Source organism: Varanus komodoensis, unplaced genomic scaffold, assembly GCF_004798865.1.
Source record: "Varanus komodoensis strain SLA01 unplaced genomic scaffold, ASM479886v1 scaffold6_4, whole genome shotgun sequence".
NCBI classification, from domain to species: Eukaryota; Metazoa; Chordata; class Lepidosauria; order Squamata; family Varanidae; genus Varanus; species Varanus komodoensis.
In genome coordinates, this window is record NW_025336347.1 from 10212174 (window position 1) to 10227187 (window position 15014).

At 44.4% G+C, this 15014-nt stretch overlaps 1 protein-coding gene across 6 annotated transcripts in view; it reads left to right on the forward strand.

The window, feature by feature from the left end:
• EOGT (EGF domain specific O-linked N-acetylglucosamine transferase) overlaps nt 1–13844 on the forward strand; it is a 29729-nt gene extending 15885 nt beyond the window's left edge. For 5 of the 6 annotated variants that reach the window (XM_044451990.1, XM_044451987.1, XM_044451988.1 and 2 more), the window contains 9 exons: nt 1251–1343; nt 2962–3033; nt 3201–3287; nt 5046–5114; nt 5235–5296; nt 6516–6635; nt 8167–8269; nt 8635–8730; nt 9170–13844. In XM_044451990.1, the coding sequence (XP_044307925.1) occupies nt 1251–1343; nt 2962–3033; nt 3201–3287; nt 5046–5114; nt 5235–5296; nt 6516–6635; nt 8167–8269; nt 8635–8730; nt 9170–9289 (822 nt within the window). In that variant the 3' untranslated portion in view covers nt 9290–13844. Of the gene's footprint in view, nt 1–1250; nt 1344–2961; nt 3034–3200; nt 3288–5045; nt 5115–5234; nt 5297–6515; nt 6636–8166; nt 8270–8634 lie in introns of all 6 variants that reach the window. The other variant, XM_044451991.1, reaches the window with a different exon arrangement.
• The last annotated feature ends 1170 nt before the right edge of the window (nt 13845–15014 follow it).

A 15014-nucleotide genomic window follows, 5' to 3' on the forward strand; every position in this document is an offset into this window, starting at 1 on the left:
ACTGAAATTCCTGGTATTGCCAGAAGATGGCGCCAAGCAACTATTGAAAGTTGCTCAATATAGTGAACAAGCTTACTGTGCATTCCTGATCTAGTATTTGGCTTCACATGATGCACATGGCTTTTGGCTACTGCAGAATTAGCATTCTTACTAAATGCCAGTAGCCTATTAAGTAAGTGATCCCATGAGCTGTCCCCAAAATCCTCAGTTACCCTGCTGCAAAGAAGGGACTTGAGGCCTTTCCCCACTTCCTAAGCCCCATATTTAAAGTGGGAGTTAGAAGGGGTTTCAAAAATTACAGGGTTTGGGAACAGAAAATGTCCTATATGAATTTTAGACACAAGGCCTGATTTAGCTTGGGGCTATGGCAGGAAGCAATGGGTTAAGGTGCCAAAAGTAGATTGGGTCTTCCACATTTACTTTATTATTAAGTGATGAATAAGAGGGCTAGATATTCAAGGAAATGTGCTGTTTGGATCTCACCAAAATGGGGTACTTCCTGGTTAATGTGCAGTGCTAATGTAGTGCTGCTGCACAGGAACATGCGCTGTGGGAACTGACCAAGAGCCCATCTGGCCCAGGGTTCCATTGAGACAGTGGCCTGCAGGAAAGCACAAGCTGCGAGAGCTGGGCTGTGTTCTCCGGCAAATGGCACGCAAAGGCACCCTGCCTCTGGTGACCATCAGGACTCGTGGCCGTAGAGAGCCTACTGCTAGTCGTAGAAGGTCTGCTTCTCGTTTAAAGCCTCCCAAAATGGCAGTAATCACTGCCTCTCGTGTAGTGGATTTCGTAGTTTAACTAGGCACTGTGTGAAGAAGGCCGTCCTTTGTGTGTCCTGAATCTCCCACCCATCGGTTTTGTGGGGTGACTCTGCGTTCTAGCATGATGAAAGGAGGAGGAAATTTTTCCCCTGTGCACGTTCTTCGTATCATGCGTAATCTTGAGTATATCCATGATGCCTCCTGTAACTTGCCTTTTCTGCAGGCCTGGAGCTGTAACCTTTCCTCACAAGTGGGTTGCTCCAGGCTCTTGCTCGTTTCGTCTGCCCCTTTCCTCACTTTTCCAGCCCTGCAAGATCCTTTTCGATGTGCAGTGAACATTATTGGAGACATACTGCAAGTTTGGTCACACAGTAGATTTGTATAAGGCTAGTACGATATTGGCAGATATAAATGCCTGAACAATGTGAAATTAATTATCACTAGTTTTCTGCTAAAATCTTATTTGTGCTTATGCTTCTTTTTGTCCAGAGTGCCTATGGATATGGAGATTTATTCAATGAAACCTGGAAAGCATTTACAGATCACGAAATAATACATTTGAAATCATACGATTCAAAGAGAGTATGTTTTTTCACTGTTTTAAGCTATACCAAAAGTTGGTGTTTCAAGTTGTGCTTGCAGTACCTAATATATATTGGGACATTAAGTATCACTGAACCAGTTAAATTAGTATTAAAGATTCTTCAGTTTCTAAAAAAAGCAGTTGTCAGGTTTGGATGCTGTTTCCTGGCTTCATAAACCACAATCTGCTCCTGGTTACTTGATGGACGTTAATCCAGAGACTTCCAGTTCAGATGTAAGAGGGAACTTCAGTTTAATGCAAGCTGGGAATGAAACTGGCATACGGAAGGGTTGAGATAGAAGCTTCCATATAACCTGAAGCGTGTGATCCTGCCTAATCTTGGTAGCTAAGCGGGGTCAGGCCTGGTTGAAATCTGGATGGGGAACTTAAATGAAAGCTTCAGCTGCAGGTGGTATAGAAATGTAATATAATACTACTAGAATAGAATATGCAAATACATTGTTCCAGCTTATGCAAAATGGAAATACTGCCCAAACGGAGTCAGTCTCTACTGGCATGACGATCGCTTCAAGCTTGCAGGCTTGTGCTCGTGCTGTGCAGGGTGAGAGCAGCAGGGGGAATAGCAGAGGTGAGCTTTGCTTCCCCTCCACACTCCCTGCCTTGTTGTTATTGGTGCTTTTTTGCCCGTTTAGCAGGCAGGGAGGGAGGGAGGGAGGGAAGGAGGCTGGAGAAGCCTCACACAGCCTGTATCCTGGCCTTTCCTGTCTCCTTCCCTTCACCTGTGCCACTCCAAGGTTGTGCTGCCAGCCTTGGAGAGGCAGCCAGTGCAGTTTTTCCGATCCCCCGATCTGAGTCTGGAGCCCGAATTCTGGCCCTGTCTCTGGGTTCTGTGGCCCTTCAGTTGCCACCGAGGTGCCGTAGGATATAAGGGCCTTCCCTATTGGGCCAGACGCCCCTGAGGACGTAAGAACAGAAGCCATTATAAGTGGCCGCCTTCTCATCAACTGCAGGCTTCCCAGGCAGGTGCTGCAAAAGCTGGGAAACACAGGATAGTCTGCAGTGGGGCTACTGTGTAAGCAGCCCTTCCCACTGACTGGGGCAGCCCCCGCTCCTGGATCAGATGGGGTGGAGAAGCTTCCTTGCACACGCTCAGCTGTCGTTGCTTGTTTTTCGGCACCAGGCGAAGACCTTTTTATTCAAACGTCATTTTAATTGTTAATAGTATTTATTCATTTTATTCTTTGCCCAGGGCGACTTAATTTATATTGTTAATATATATTATTCAATTTTGAAGTTTATTTATGGTTGTGAGCCGCCCCGAGGCTTCGGCAAATGGGGCGGCATAGAAGCCTCCTAAATAAATAAATAAATAAACAAACAAACGGCTTCCGCTTTCTTCTGGCTCCCCTGGAAGCCCGAGATCTCTGTTGTGCAAAGCCCTTCTCAACTTCTAGAGTTTCCTTAGTCCCCATTCTTTGATCTTGGTGTCAGAGACTGTTTTTGTTTTAGTCATTTGTTCAACACTTAACCCAGGGAGCACTGACTGGCATTCTAGTCTGGTTTCTACTGCAATATTAACAGGACCTGCTTTATAGTCACATTCTTAATTATACATTAGGAACTCCACTGTAACTTGTTAATTATCTCCCTTTGCAGGTATGCTTCAAAGAAGCTATTTTTGCATTATTGCCTCGAATGAGGTACGGCTTATTTTATAATACACCATTGGTGAGTAAATCAGGTGGAGGGCTTTCTTCCTTAAAAAAAATCCTGAATATCATTTGTGATTTTCATTGCTAGGCATGTAAATTAGCAAGGTTTTTGCATGGGACTGTTGCTCCCCAGAACTGACGAACAATGTGCATTTTATTCGCATATGCTTGCTCTGATTCTAGATCTCCAGCTGCCACGGCACGGGGTTATTTCGGGCCTTTTCCCAGCACGTGTTGCACAGATTAGATGTCACACAAGAAGGACCGAAGGTATTCGTGCTGCAGTAGGTCATTTTGTACCGATCACAGTTGCCGCCCAGTGGAACCGAGGGTGCATGTGCCATCACTTATCCCGATCCAATATTGCAAATTCTGCACCTCTTATCGACTGAGCAAAAACAGCTCTCCTCTGGCTTTCGCAGTCACAGGTTAAATGCTTCTGTTTTGATGCCTGCAATGTGCATTGTGGGCTGACGGAAATGCCAGCGTGGTTGACGCCAGCTCCCTTGCCATGACAGAAGGCATAGAGAGAGTCCTGATTTCAGAAAGATGACTCCTCCACCATATGACTGCATGCTGTACAGTGACCTTTCCCAACCCGCTGCCCTTCAGATCCCATCACTCAGCAGCAAACATAGCCAGTGCTAAGACTGATGGGAACCGCGGCCTATCACAGTGAGAGGGCACCAGGTTGGGGAAGGCATTAAGCTTATATAAGCCAGGAAACATCCAACATCGTTTTTATTAGTAGCACATCCTTTCTCTTCACGAGCACAGAAAATGTTGGCTTGACTCTGAATCCTAGAGCCACTTTTACCATTTCACAACTTGCTTTGGTGTAACTGAGAAATTTTACAAGCCTGGGGTTGGTTGACTCATCTAAGTCCTGGGCTGGGTTGTGAGATCGGCTTCGTGTCCAGTATCTTCATCCACATGCAGATGCCAGTCCTTTGTTAATAGGGCCGTTTATCTTAGCACACGTGTTTACACTGGCGGTGATGGTGGAGGAGGAAGTCTTTCCAGCAGCTTTTGAGTTCCTTTAAATGTCAGCTGGAGATTATGCTGCATGTTTATCACAAGCTGCACATTTCCTAGTGGCCTGAAGAGGTGCCATGCAGCTAAGCTCTTTTGCTTCTTAGTTATTTATTTTACAATTTACACCCGTGCAGGTTCCATGGCATCTTAAATTGGGAAAGAATATAACAACCTTGTCAGATGGCTGCCGCTCGCATCCCGCGTGGTGTCTCTTTGTGTGAATCGTGCTGTGTACGCCTCTGTGACCACCCCTTTTTCAGATCCCCTGGGAGTATGTGGTGATGAAGTAGCCCAGTCTGGCATTTCAATAAAAAGTTAGGCGCTTGAATGCCTTTGCCACTCTTAGTTCTGTGTCGGGGTAGCGGTGGCTGAGATGTAATGGGGATGCTGCCCTTTGGTGTGGGAGCCCAAGGCCCATCGACTTGGTGCTCAGACAGAGACGGAGCTCCCCGTGTCCCCTCACAGCCAGCATGGGAAGGACTGTGCTGGCCATTCCTCCTGAGGCTTTGCAGTGGGGAAGTGGGGGATCTGGCAGGGTGGGAAGGGAGGAGGCTGAGACTGCAGCGCTGAGCCAGGCCCAGCCAGCACCCAGCCAGCCTCCTTCCCTCTCTTGGCTGGCCCTAAATCTAGGCAGTGGCCTGGACGAGCTGCAGGGCAGCGGCAGGGGCTGCCTCCGGTGTGCCTTGCACTGTGCTTTTGGAGGCTGGTGGGCATCTGCTGTGGCGGTGATGGGAGGGAGCTCTGAGGGGACTCAGATGATTTCTTGATGTGTAGTTATGAATATGGCTTGCTATGAACATCTTGGGACTTGTCCTCAGGAGCAAGTGGCTGTCCTCTCTGGGCTGCAAATGAAATGAATAAAAGAAAAAGGCGTTTTAATATTCCGCTAATAATGCCATTCGCACTGTTACTTTATTGCTGTCAGCCTGCCTTTCTCTTCCTCATATTGGTGCAAGTGGACATATTTGGTCACTGTTTTTCCTTTTTCAACAGGATGGGAAAATCCGAGTTACAATACTCGCTCGAAGTACAGAATACAGGAGGATATTAAATCAAAATGAGGTTGGATCATTTTCTCTTACATAAAGTCTTGTGCAAGTGGGCGTGTGGGAACCTGTACAGGCAACAGTGAAAGGTTTTACTTTAATAGTACACTAAACGTTGCTTTCTCCTTCTTCCTAGCTTGCAAATGCTTTGAAGACGCTGTCATTGTTTGAGGTTCGAATAGTGAATTACAAGTACAAGTAAGTCTATCGCGTGGGCCTGCAGTTCTCCCTAAAAGACTTGGATTGGCTTTTACTTCCCCTCCTAAGTGTGGCAGCAGAATCCCGAGTATCGACTGGTGGCTTTGCTTTACCAGGAAGTGCTTCCACATGGAAAAGGCGAGGCACCCAATTGTTTTTGGTTCCCCTTACCTGCTGCAACCTTCTGCAATCTTCTTCCCACTCCAGCCTTTCAGGGCAGCTTTTCAGCGGGCACAGGGGCAGTGCGGACTCTTGAGGTGGGCCTCTCCCTCAGTGTGCCTGCCTTCCCACCAGCAGCTGCCGTCACTTCCCATTCTCCTCGTCTGGGACTTCCCTTGTTTGCCTGAGAGGCAGGAAGGCAGTGAGCAAGGAGGCCGCGGCGTCGGCTGCTGCTCCCTCGCTTCGGCGAGGCAGGGAAATGAGCAGGGTTGCACTGGCGGAGGAGGAGCAGTGCCACAGGGGGCTTGTCAACGGGTCCCTGAAAGAACTGGCCCCTCGGCAGGTGGCCGTCGGTCTCTTCCGGCGATGCCGGCCCCACCAGGGAGGAACGGCAAGAGGATCGCTCGGGATCAAGTACTCTGCCTTGCACGAGGGGAGTGCTTCCCCGGACTGCAGCATCACCCTTGGGCGCAACCTGATTACTTCGAAATAAGCCCTACTGAAATCATTGGCATTTTAAAAATTGCCATGCTAAGGACACAGAATGAGCAGGGCTAGGCTGGAAAACATGCATAGGATGGCAGTGTTACCGCTTAAAATACACATTTGGAAAAGAGGAACCAGTTTTACGTAAGAGCAAGTCCTAGACATGTTTAGAAAGAAATGTGCCGCACAATTCCCAGCATGGCTGGCTGAGGGTTACTAGGACTTTTTGTCTGGCTGAACAAGCATAGGAATGCCTCCTGTGACTAACACACAATTTGAGCTTAGGTGATATTGTTGTAATAATGTACACAGGAGCTGGACACTACAACACACTCTGGGTCCACCTGGAAGGCTGTTTTTTAAATTTCTCCAGTGCAACACTGTGACCCTCTTAGATTCAGAGCATCCAGACAGCAAGCTAGGTAATCCATTGTAATGTGTGGCTTATGTTTTACAACTCAAAAGCATAGGATATCTTGCCATATCCTTGAACTACCCGTGAGGCATAATCGGTTGTTATTCTCAGAGACTCGTATCAGTTGGATGTCCATTTCTTGTGGCCTGTCTTTTCTAGAGAGCTTGAATTTAAGGAGCAGTTGCAGATTACGCACAACACGGATATATTTATTGGAATGCACGGAGCAGGACTTACCCATCTTCTCTTTCTGCCAGACTGGGCTGTCATCTTTGAACTGTAAGCTTCCATGTGGTACTTATGCTAGTATGTTTGATATCTTTCTTGGATGCATATTTACATAAAGACTGCCAGTTTCCGCTCCAAAGAGTGCTTCTAAGCTGTGCTTTTTAATAAATGCACCCATGCTGTGGTACTTTTTGTCGCAGTAGCCATTCAGCTTATCTTGGTCATGCAGTTGGTGAAAATCAAAGGAAAAGCGGAGGCAGCGCTACTCGTTACAATTCAGATTGCCCGCTAATAAAGCTGGTCACTGCCTAGGTTCATTTCCGAAGAGGTATACTGATCTGATAAGGTGGCTGTGTTGGTCATAAGAAAAACTCCAGGATCGTTATTAATAGAAGGCTTTTACTGGGCCAGTGAGAAGCGCGTAAAAGTGTGCAGACTTTTGAGATCTGCAGATCTCATCATCCGACATGATGTTATGAAAAGCAGGTATGGAGTGTGGGATGAGGGTGGAAAAAAGTTAACCCGATATGTAAGACTTGTCAGCATGATCACAATCTTAGGCTAGAATTGGGAAGGAGGCCCTAGCAGATGATGTGATGATTTCAGGTTTCACCTGGAGTCTTCTGGGAACAAAAGAAGCAAGAAAAAACTTGCACCTTGTGTTAAGTCGCTTCTGATTGCCCCATTCTCCTGAGGGAAAGATGGGTCATAGTCCTAAGACCGATCATAGCACTGAGTTGCAAGCCAGGTGTACGTCTGTTGATTAATATAGTCAAGAACCTCTTCTGGGCTAAGATTGCAAATGCAGCTCAGAGGACAGAACAAGTTGGGTCTCCATGACAAGTTGCAGAGGTAGCAGACTGTCTTTTGTAAAAAGATGCAGTATCAGTGAAATAGGAATAATTACTCCACTTATAGAAATGGAGGAGACAGCTGAACCCTAGATTTAACACCTAAGAACCTCCCCCAGTTTTATCCCAATCATTGAACTGTAACTTTGCATTTACAGTCCTGAGCTGAAGGGGGGGAATGAGAATTCAGAATGGCAGGAGTTCTGCGGGTGTAACAGCACCCCCAGGATGCAAAGCAGGGGTGGGTACCCTTTGGCTTGCTCCTGCTGCAGTGCCACAATTGTGGGAAAAATGGCAGTTTGATGCTCTAAAATGGTAAATGGCCAGATTGAGTTTGTTATTGATGTACCTTGAGAACAAGCTACATTTGCCTTATTTGCCACTCATATTTTGGCCTAGTGGAATACTAGTGGAATGCTTCTGGAATTCCCCTAGTAGCAGCTTCAGGGCGATGTCCAGGATGGGTGGAGGGAGTGTGGAATTTTCTGACAGATCCCACCAAAGTGGCTCACCTGCGGTGTGAAGCATTCATGGCTAGAGTTAGAAAATTCTGGATTCTTGCTTCGTTGTGTCTGTAAATGCAAAGTTTAAAAGAAAAAGAGGAGCAGGAAAGTCCTGACCTCTCGAGTGCTGGCAAAGGGACTCTTTCACTTTATTGACTTTTGCAGAAGGCAAGCCGGTGGAGGCAGCCTCTTTTCTAATGCGTCCTTTCACTTCTGCACCTTGGTTAGGTACAACTGCGAAGATGAACGCTGCTATTTGGACCTAGCAAGTCTGCGGGGCGTCCATTACATCACCTGGCAAAAGGAGGATAAAGTTTTCCCCCAGGACGAGGTAGTGGACGGAAGGGAGAGTTTGATTTTGCTCCCTTGTTTCAACATAACGTTTTACCTTTCCCAGTTCTTTTACATGAAATATGATTTTGCTGCCATCGCCCAAATTAAATTCTCTGCTCTGATTAAGGAGTCATTTCATATGAATAGCTGGAGGAGGAAGAGAGATGATATTAATTGGCCATTAGCTCAGAGTGTCAATAGCACTGCTGTTAGGTGTTTGCTTACTGACACGGTTGCTTTTGGGGGAATCAATAAATCAGCTATTATGAATTAAAATAATTACTCAGTTTGCTACTTGTTTTCCAGCAAAAGAGCTTACATGTTTGCTTCCTTTGTAAACCATTTTAACTCCCATTTCTTTAGGGGCATCATCCAACACTAGGAAAGCACCCGAAGTTTACCAATTACTCCTTCGATGTGGAAGAATTCGTCCGCCTGGTACTTTTGGCAGCTGATCATGTATCTCAACACGCCAAGTGGCCATTCAGGAGAAAACACGATGAATTCTAGGTCAAATATCAATCCTTACAAAGTATTTTAAGCACCAAAGTGTTTTAAAATGTCACCTATTTTGATGTACAATCATAAATTGCTAAGGTTTCTTTCCAGAAGGGAAAAAGGTAAAAGATTAAGGAATGGAATTTGCATGTTATATTACTCTCCAAGCATTTCATTTTTGTATTTTTATTTTCTTACTGTTCATTCCCTTTCTAACATTACTTGAGGAATTTGCATTATGCAAGATCTATTTATTAAGGTGATAGTGTGCACTGCTTTCTTCCTATTTATTTTAGACTTAGTCATTCCATTACTAGAAAGGGACACTATAGTTTTAAAGTTGTGGAACTAAAGAGAAATTCATTAGCTCCTGCTTTCCTTAACCCTCTCTTTAAAACAGACGGGGGCTTTTCATGCCTTTCCTTTTGTGTTGCAAGATACTGTACAGCACTATGAGAGGCTAGGGCATGAGAAACCAGTACGACGATGGAAGTTTTTGATAGGAAATGTGGGATTGTGAGAAGTGGGATGGGGTGTGTGTGTGTGTGTGTGTGTGTGTAAAGCTACAGTAAGACAAGCACAATTTTAAAAAGCAGCTCCAGGGCAAGCAGCAGCCTGGGAGCTAGACAGCCCAGATTTTTCAACAGGAAACTTGTCCAAGGCCCCAGTGCAAATAGGGAGACCGGGCTGCTTTTCAGAATAACAGTTAATGTGTAGTTTGGTGCTGACATACTTCTCACCCCTGCATATTTTAATGCTAGACTAAAGTACTATCTTGTTTTTGTTTATATTGATATGTCCGTTCAATTCAAGTTTATTACAGCCACATTTGATTACCCAACATAGCTAACTGTATCTGCATTACATTTCTGGATGTGGGGAAGGGGTCCAGGGCAGGTTATGCAACAAAAGCCATATTGCTTCCTCCCCCACCAGGAAACTCTGCATTTCTGCCCTATTGCACTGTGCGTAATATGAATACCATGCCAGAAAGGAAGTGGTGTGTTTTGTTCCTCTTGCACGGAGCCCTTGCATTTTAAACTATCCTGCCATAAGATCTGAAAACTAGTGTAGTAGTTAAGAGCTTGGGCACTCTGGGTTCTAGTCCCTGCTCCTCTAACTGGGTGACTTTGCGCCAGTCACAGACTCTTAGCCCAGCCTACCTCACAGGGTTGTTGTTGTTGTGATAAGATTGAGAGCAGGAGGAGAAAAATTATATATGCTACTTTGAGTTCTTTAAAAAAAGGAAAAAAGGCAGGATATAAATCTAATAAATTAAAGGGAAGCCACTGCCATCAGGGTGGCTCAGAAGTGTGTTTCTGTGCAAGTACCTATTTTTTTAATGGACGTACATTCTTTTGAAGTGCATCCTTATGCATAAACATTTTATTTAAAATCAAAAATTCTGTTAGCATTTCACAAATGTCCTATTTATATCTTTTGTACTGTAGTGGTTCCTGAAAAAAAATCTAACACACTGCACCCCTAAGTACATTTATTGGAAAGCAGGTCCCTTTAACCTCGGTGGGCATGTCTGGCTGAATGTGTACGTCTAAGGCTGTGCTGTGGAGAATGTCCGTGAATTAAAGCACTGCTCTTGCTTAGCTCTACGAAGGACAGAGAGGCCAGATCTATTTCTACTCCATGTTTCTCTCTTCGCTGCATGTCAAAGACCTCTTTGCCACTGAAAAAAGAAAATTCTAGCCCGCTTAGTTAAGGACAAGGGGTTGGATCCAGTGTTAATCCCGTTTAGACTAAAGTCGAGTATTTAGGTTTAAGTTAGTAATAATGAGCAATAGTTTTAGTGGGTCTGTTCCCAGCATGGGTGTGTCAGGATCCAGGCCGTGAAGAAAGGCCGGTCAGTGTTACAGGTTGCCTGAGCGAGCCCAACAAGATTCAACAGAGCTGATTTGCTTTTACTCCTTTTACAACTTTGTTGTTTCTTTGGCTGGTTCCACATTTCTAAAAGTAATAACAAAACATTGCATAGATTTTTTTCTCTGTCCATCGCAATTTCCTTCTCAGTTCGCTTTGCCAGTCGACATTTGTTGTGCAGAATGTGTGCCTATTTATTTTCCTCATTTGGGCAGGACGTTGCCTGATAGAGACTCCTTGACTTAGTTAGTTCACCACTTGGATGTGCTTTTAGATGTGTGTGTGCCTTTCCTAGCATTGTGTACCGCAAGGATCTTCAGGTTTTTGAGTCTAAGTGGTGCTAAGGGTGGAAGAGAGATAGCAAGGCTAAAAGCTGCAAGGTGGGGATCAGCAATGCGAAGAGGCACTGGGGAGAGAAAAGGCAAGGCTAGAGACTCTCAAGGGAATGAAAGAATTTATTTTATATCTGTTTTTTTAAAGGGGACGGGTGGTAAACATCATGGATGCTGCTCAGTGTTTCCACAGCCTCGTGGGCCCCGTGGCTACTCCACTGGGGGCCCCAATGCGTTCTTTTTAGGTTCTGTCATAGTTGTTCTGCATCATCTCCTTGACCATCCTTTCAAGTTGCAATTTTGGCAGGGTTCCATTCCTAGAGATCCATAGAATTCTCGAATGGTTTTTCACTCGTATGTTTTACAGGCAGATTTTCGTAAAATGTAATAGCATTGTAGTGTCTGGTCCTAAGGGGTCAAATGGGCCTCAGAACCCAGTTGTATGTAAGAAGTGTCCCATTACACAGCTGTCAGTTACTTGTGTTTGTTTACTTGGAGACCAAGTAGCTACTGCCCATGATGCTAAAGTGGCCTGTTGGCCAGTATGGAGCATGGCGGCACCTAAAATTATGCAAACTAAGGGAGCAGTTGTATAGATTTTGGAGCCTTCTGTCTATTCAAACCTGCTGGCAGGAACTGGGCAGAATCGGAGGTGGACAGGTGCATGAGTCCCTCCTGCTTGCTTCCTTGCTTTGTTTGTTAAGCTGGGCAGGCCTCTCTTGCTCCCTGTGCAGTCATGGGCCCAAAAAAGATTTGTGCTGTATCCCATGTTAGTCCAACTTACAGTGAACCCACTGAAAGAAATGGGAGTGTGGAAACAAGTCCCACCAGGAGAAAGATGCTGACACAGATTGTGTTGATGGAACAGCTCATAATTAACTGCTTTCAAATATTGCAGCCTAAAAACGATGACGAAAACTCCCCTGCTCTTGTTGGTATGCAAAAGCAGGAAAGTTTTATATTCAATGTAAAGACTTTAGTGGTAGGTAACCATGGATATTGTTGACTTCTATTTTTTAACAATCATAAGCAATTTCCTAAGAGTGTCTGCCTATTTGCTGTCCTGCCTATACGGGGGAAATGAATTATTGTAAGAGTAGCTTACGTATAGATCTCTTGTGACCCTGAAGTATTGCAAAAGAAAATGGGAGATCTCTGAAATGGAGTGAATTATGATACTTGCTTCCCCGTCTTGGACCAGGGCAATTGACTGAGAAAGCTGTGTTTATAGAACTTGAAAGGAACCATAAAAGCAAAATTGCACTCTTCATATGAAAAACAAAACTTTTCAAAATGCACTGATATATTTTAAAAAATTGCATTGGTTTGTAAACTTCATTTTTAACAAAAACAAAAGTTTATACTTGTAAATGTCAGAACTGTTTTATAAAAGCACATTCAGAAAAAGGGAAACAGGATTAATACTGTAAAATGCAGAAATGTGTCCGACAATAAACATTTTGTACAAAGCGTCAAATCACTTTAAATATTTAGGATATCTATTTTGCAAGGTTTCCCAGAAATCTGTTTACTGCCTTGAACAAAAAAGTAGCCATTTAATCTGTGCTAAACTTGGAAATTTGCATGCTGGTTTTGATTGGTAGATCTCATTCACCAAATAGGAGGCAGCTACATTTCGTGATGTCCTGCACAGATAATGTCCAATATATGCTGGACAAGAGGCTCAAGAAAGGAAGACGCAGAGGCACCCTTGCCTCTCCCAGTGCAGTCGATGTGAATGGCAGGTTGTGGGAGTGCCTTCAGAGCAGACTGAACCTTCTTTCAGCCCACTGGCCAAATTCTATTTTGGAGAAGCTCTCAGGGTCAACTTCCAGAAGAGGAAGGACTGAAGGCAGGTCCAAAGGCAAGATGGAGGAGGCTGAAAATACCAGCATATTGTAGCTTTAAGCTTTTTTCTGCCAGGAACTAAGCTTTAGGTGAGCATTTCAACCTCTTAGAATTGGAAGAATACTGCACAAAAACCAGGACACCAGCAAGGGATGGGTGGTTCCTGGGAGGGGGGAAGAACTTCACGGCATCTGACTGTGCAGTGTTCTGAAAGCATGAAGAGCGAAGGAATAGCTTGGGACTTGCCCTGTTTCAGGGAATGTGGGGATATCTTGCTGTTGGCTGTCTTTATCAGAGTTCCTCAGAACTGCTTCCTACATTGCCCAGTTTCTGCACACAATTCTACCTACCTTTGCAAACTTCCTGCATGGAAGGCACAGGAGCACAGGATGTGTCACAACCACCTAGACCGTAATTTGTGTAAAGTAATTATATGCAGATCTTCTGCAAAGCTCATCAAACATTTTCAACATGTGTACATGCCTTGATCTATATATGTGTAGTATCATTTTACATATGATCTACACAGAAGCATTTGGTTGTTATGTGAAAGTGCCTTTCTTGCAGACATGTTGCAGTGTGTGAATTCTCCCTGGAATATCCCAGTTTTGCTTGATCAGGATTCAGGTGCAGGACAGCTGATACTAATTCCCAAAGCAAGGATATGTGTCGCCAGATCCAGCACAGAGGTCACGTAACGCGAGTTTCTTTCCCCAACTTCTCCTTGTAGCCCATACTCCACCTGCTCCCCAGGTCTGCTCCAGAGGCTTGAGGGCTCCCCCGGATCATATCTGGGGTACATGCAGGGGGCTGCTGGGGGAGAAGAAAGTTAACCCACTAGTATCAATTTTGCTGCCAGGTACAAACCCTTGTTTGTTTTCATGAGTGTATCTGTCCAGCCTACACGACTACTTAGTCATTTGAAAAGCTTTTGTTACATAATGCCAGCTTCTGAACAGTTTTCACTATTGAATGTAACTTCTGACTCTGATTTTGAAATAAAGACTAACTTAACATTTATAGTACTGTCCCTTGCTTTTGCTACTAGGATATTTTCAACTTAAAATTATGAGTAGCTAACTGATTTGATGCCAGCAATGTGTTATAGTATGAGACTGTTCCTCCCCACCCCATAAATGCCGCAATATAGAATAGTTTAAAAATGAATTAGTGCATAATCTAGTTTTAAGAATGTCCAAGTTTTTTTGCCAGTTAAGTCTAACTCGAAGAGAACACTAGATGGGGCTAGAACACTGTCAAATAATACATACACTTCAGGGGATGAAAATTAAGGGGAAAAGGATACTTTAAAAACTACGCATGCAGGTATTAGATTTGAACATTTGAACAGTACGTGAATGTGCCGATGTGTGTTTGGTAATAGTAATCTAATTATTATGGGTTGGTTCTAGACTTAAGTCAGAGTCAAGACTCTATTTTTCAGTGCAAATCCACAGAGACTGGAAGAGAAAAGCTACTGCTAATGTATCAGACAAATGATCAGATTGTAAATGTACGTTTCCCTGTAAGCAAAGATCTGGCACTAGAATTGGCAGCACTTATGGTGCAGGTAATTAAGGCAGTATAAAATTAGTTCCATTTATATCAAATAAAGCAAGATGCATTAGGCCTTTATACATTACGTCCTCCTCCTCTGGGATGCACACCTTAAGATGGTGAAGGGGGCTGAGGCTGTCAGAGAAGCTGAGTGCCATGCTACCAGAAGGCCAGGCTGTCTCCCTGCGTTGGCCTCCTAGCAGGGTCCCTCAAGGCAGAAGGGTCAAAGAGGAGACACTAGACTAAGATGCTTCCTCCTCATTTAGGAGGAATGGACACATCAGCAGAAGAGAACGGATATCTGTGGTGACGATGTGGGCAGAAATCTCTCGAAGGGCAGCTCCTGCCTAGATTAGGGATGCTAAAAGACAGGCAAGGGAACGAACTACCAGACCAGAAGAAAATAAAGAAAATGTGGAAAGGATATGCAGAAAAACTGTGGAGAAGAGATGGAAGGATGACAGACTTCCTGAAGAGGAATCCTACGTAGAAGAGTCTGCAGTATTAGAAAAGCTGTTCTGAAAACACTAGCAAAGAATAAATATAGATGCAGATAGAATTATTCCAAACTGCAGAAACTCAGTCAGTCCAAAACCTAACAATGTGCCAACAAATACGGAAAGCAAACAATGG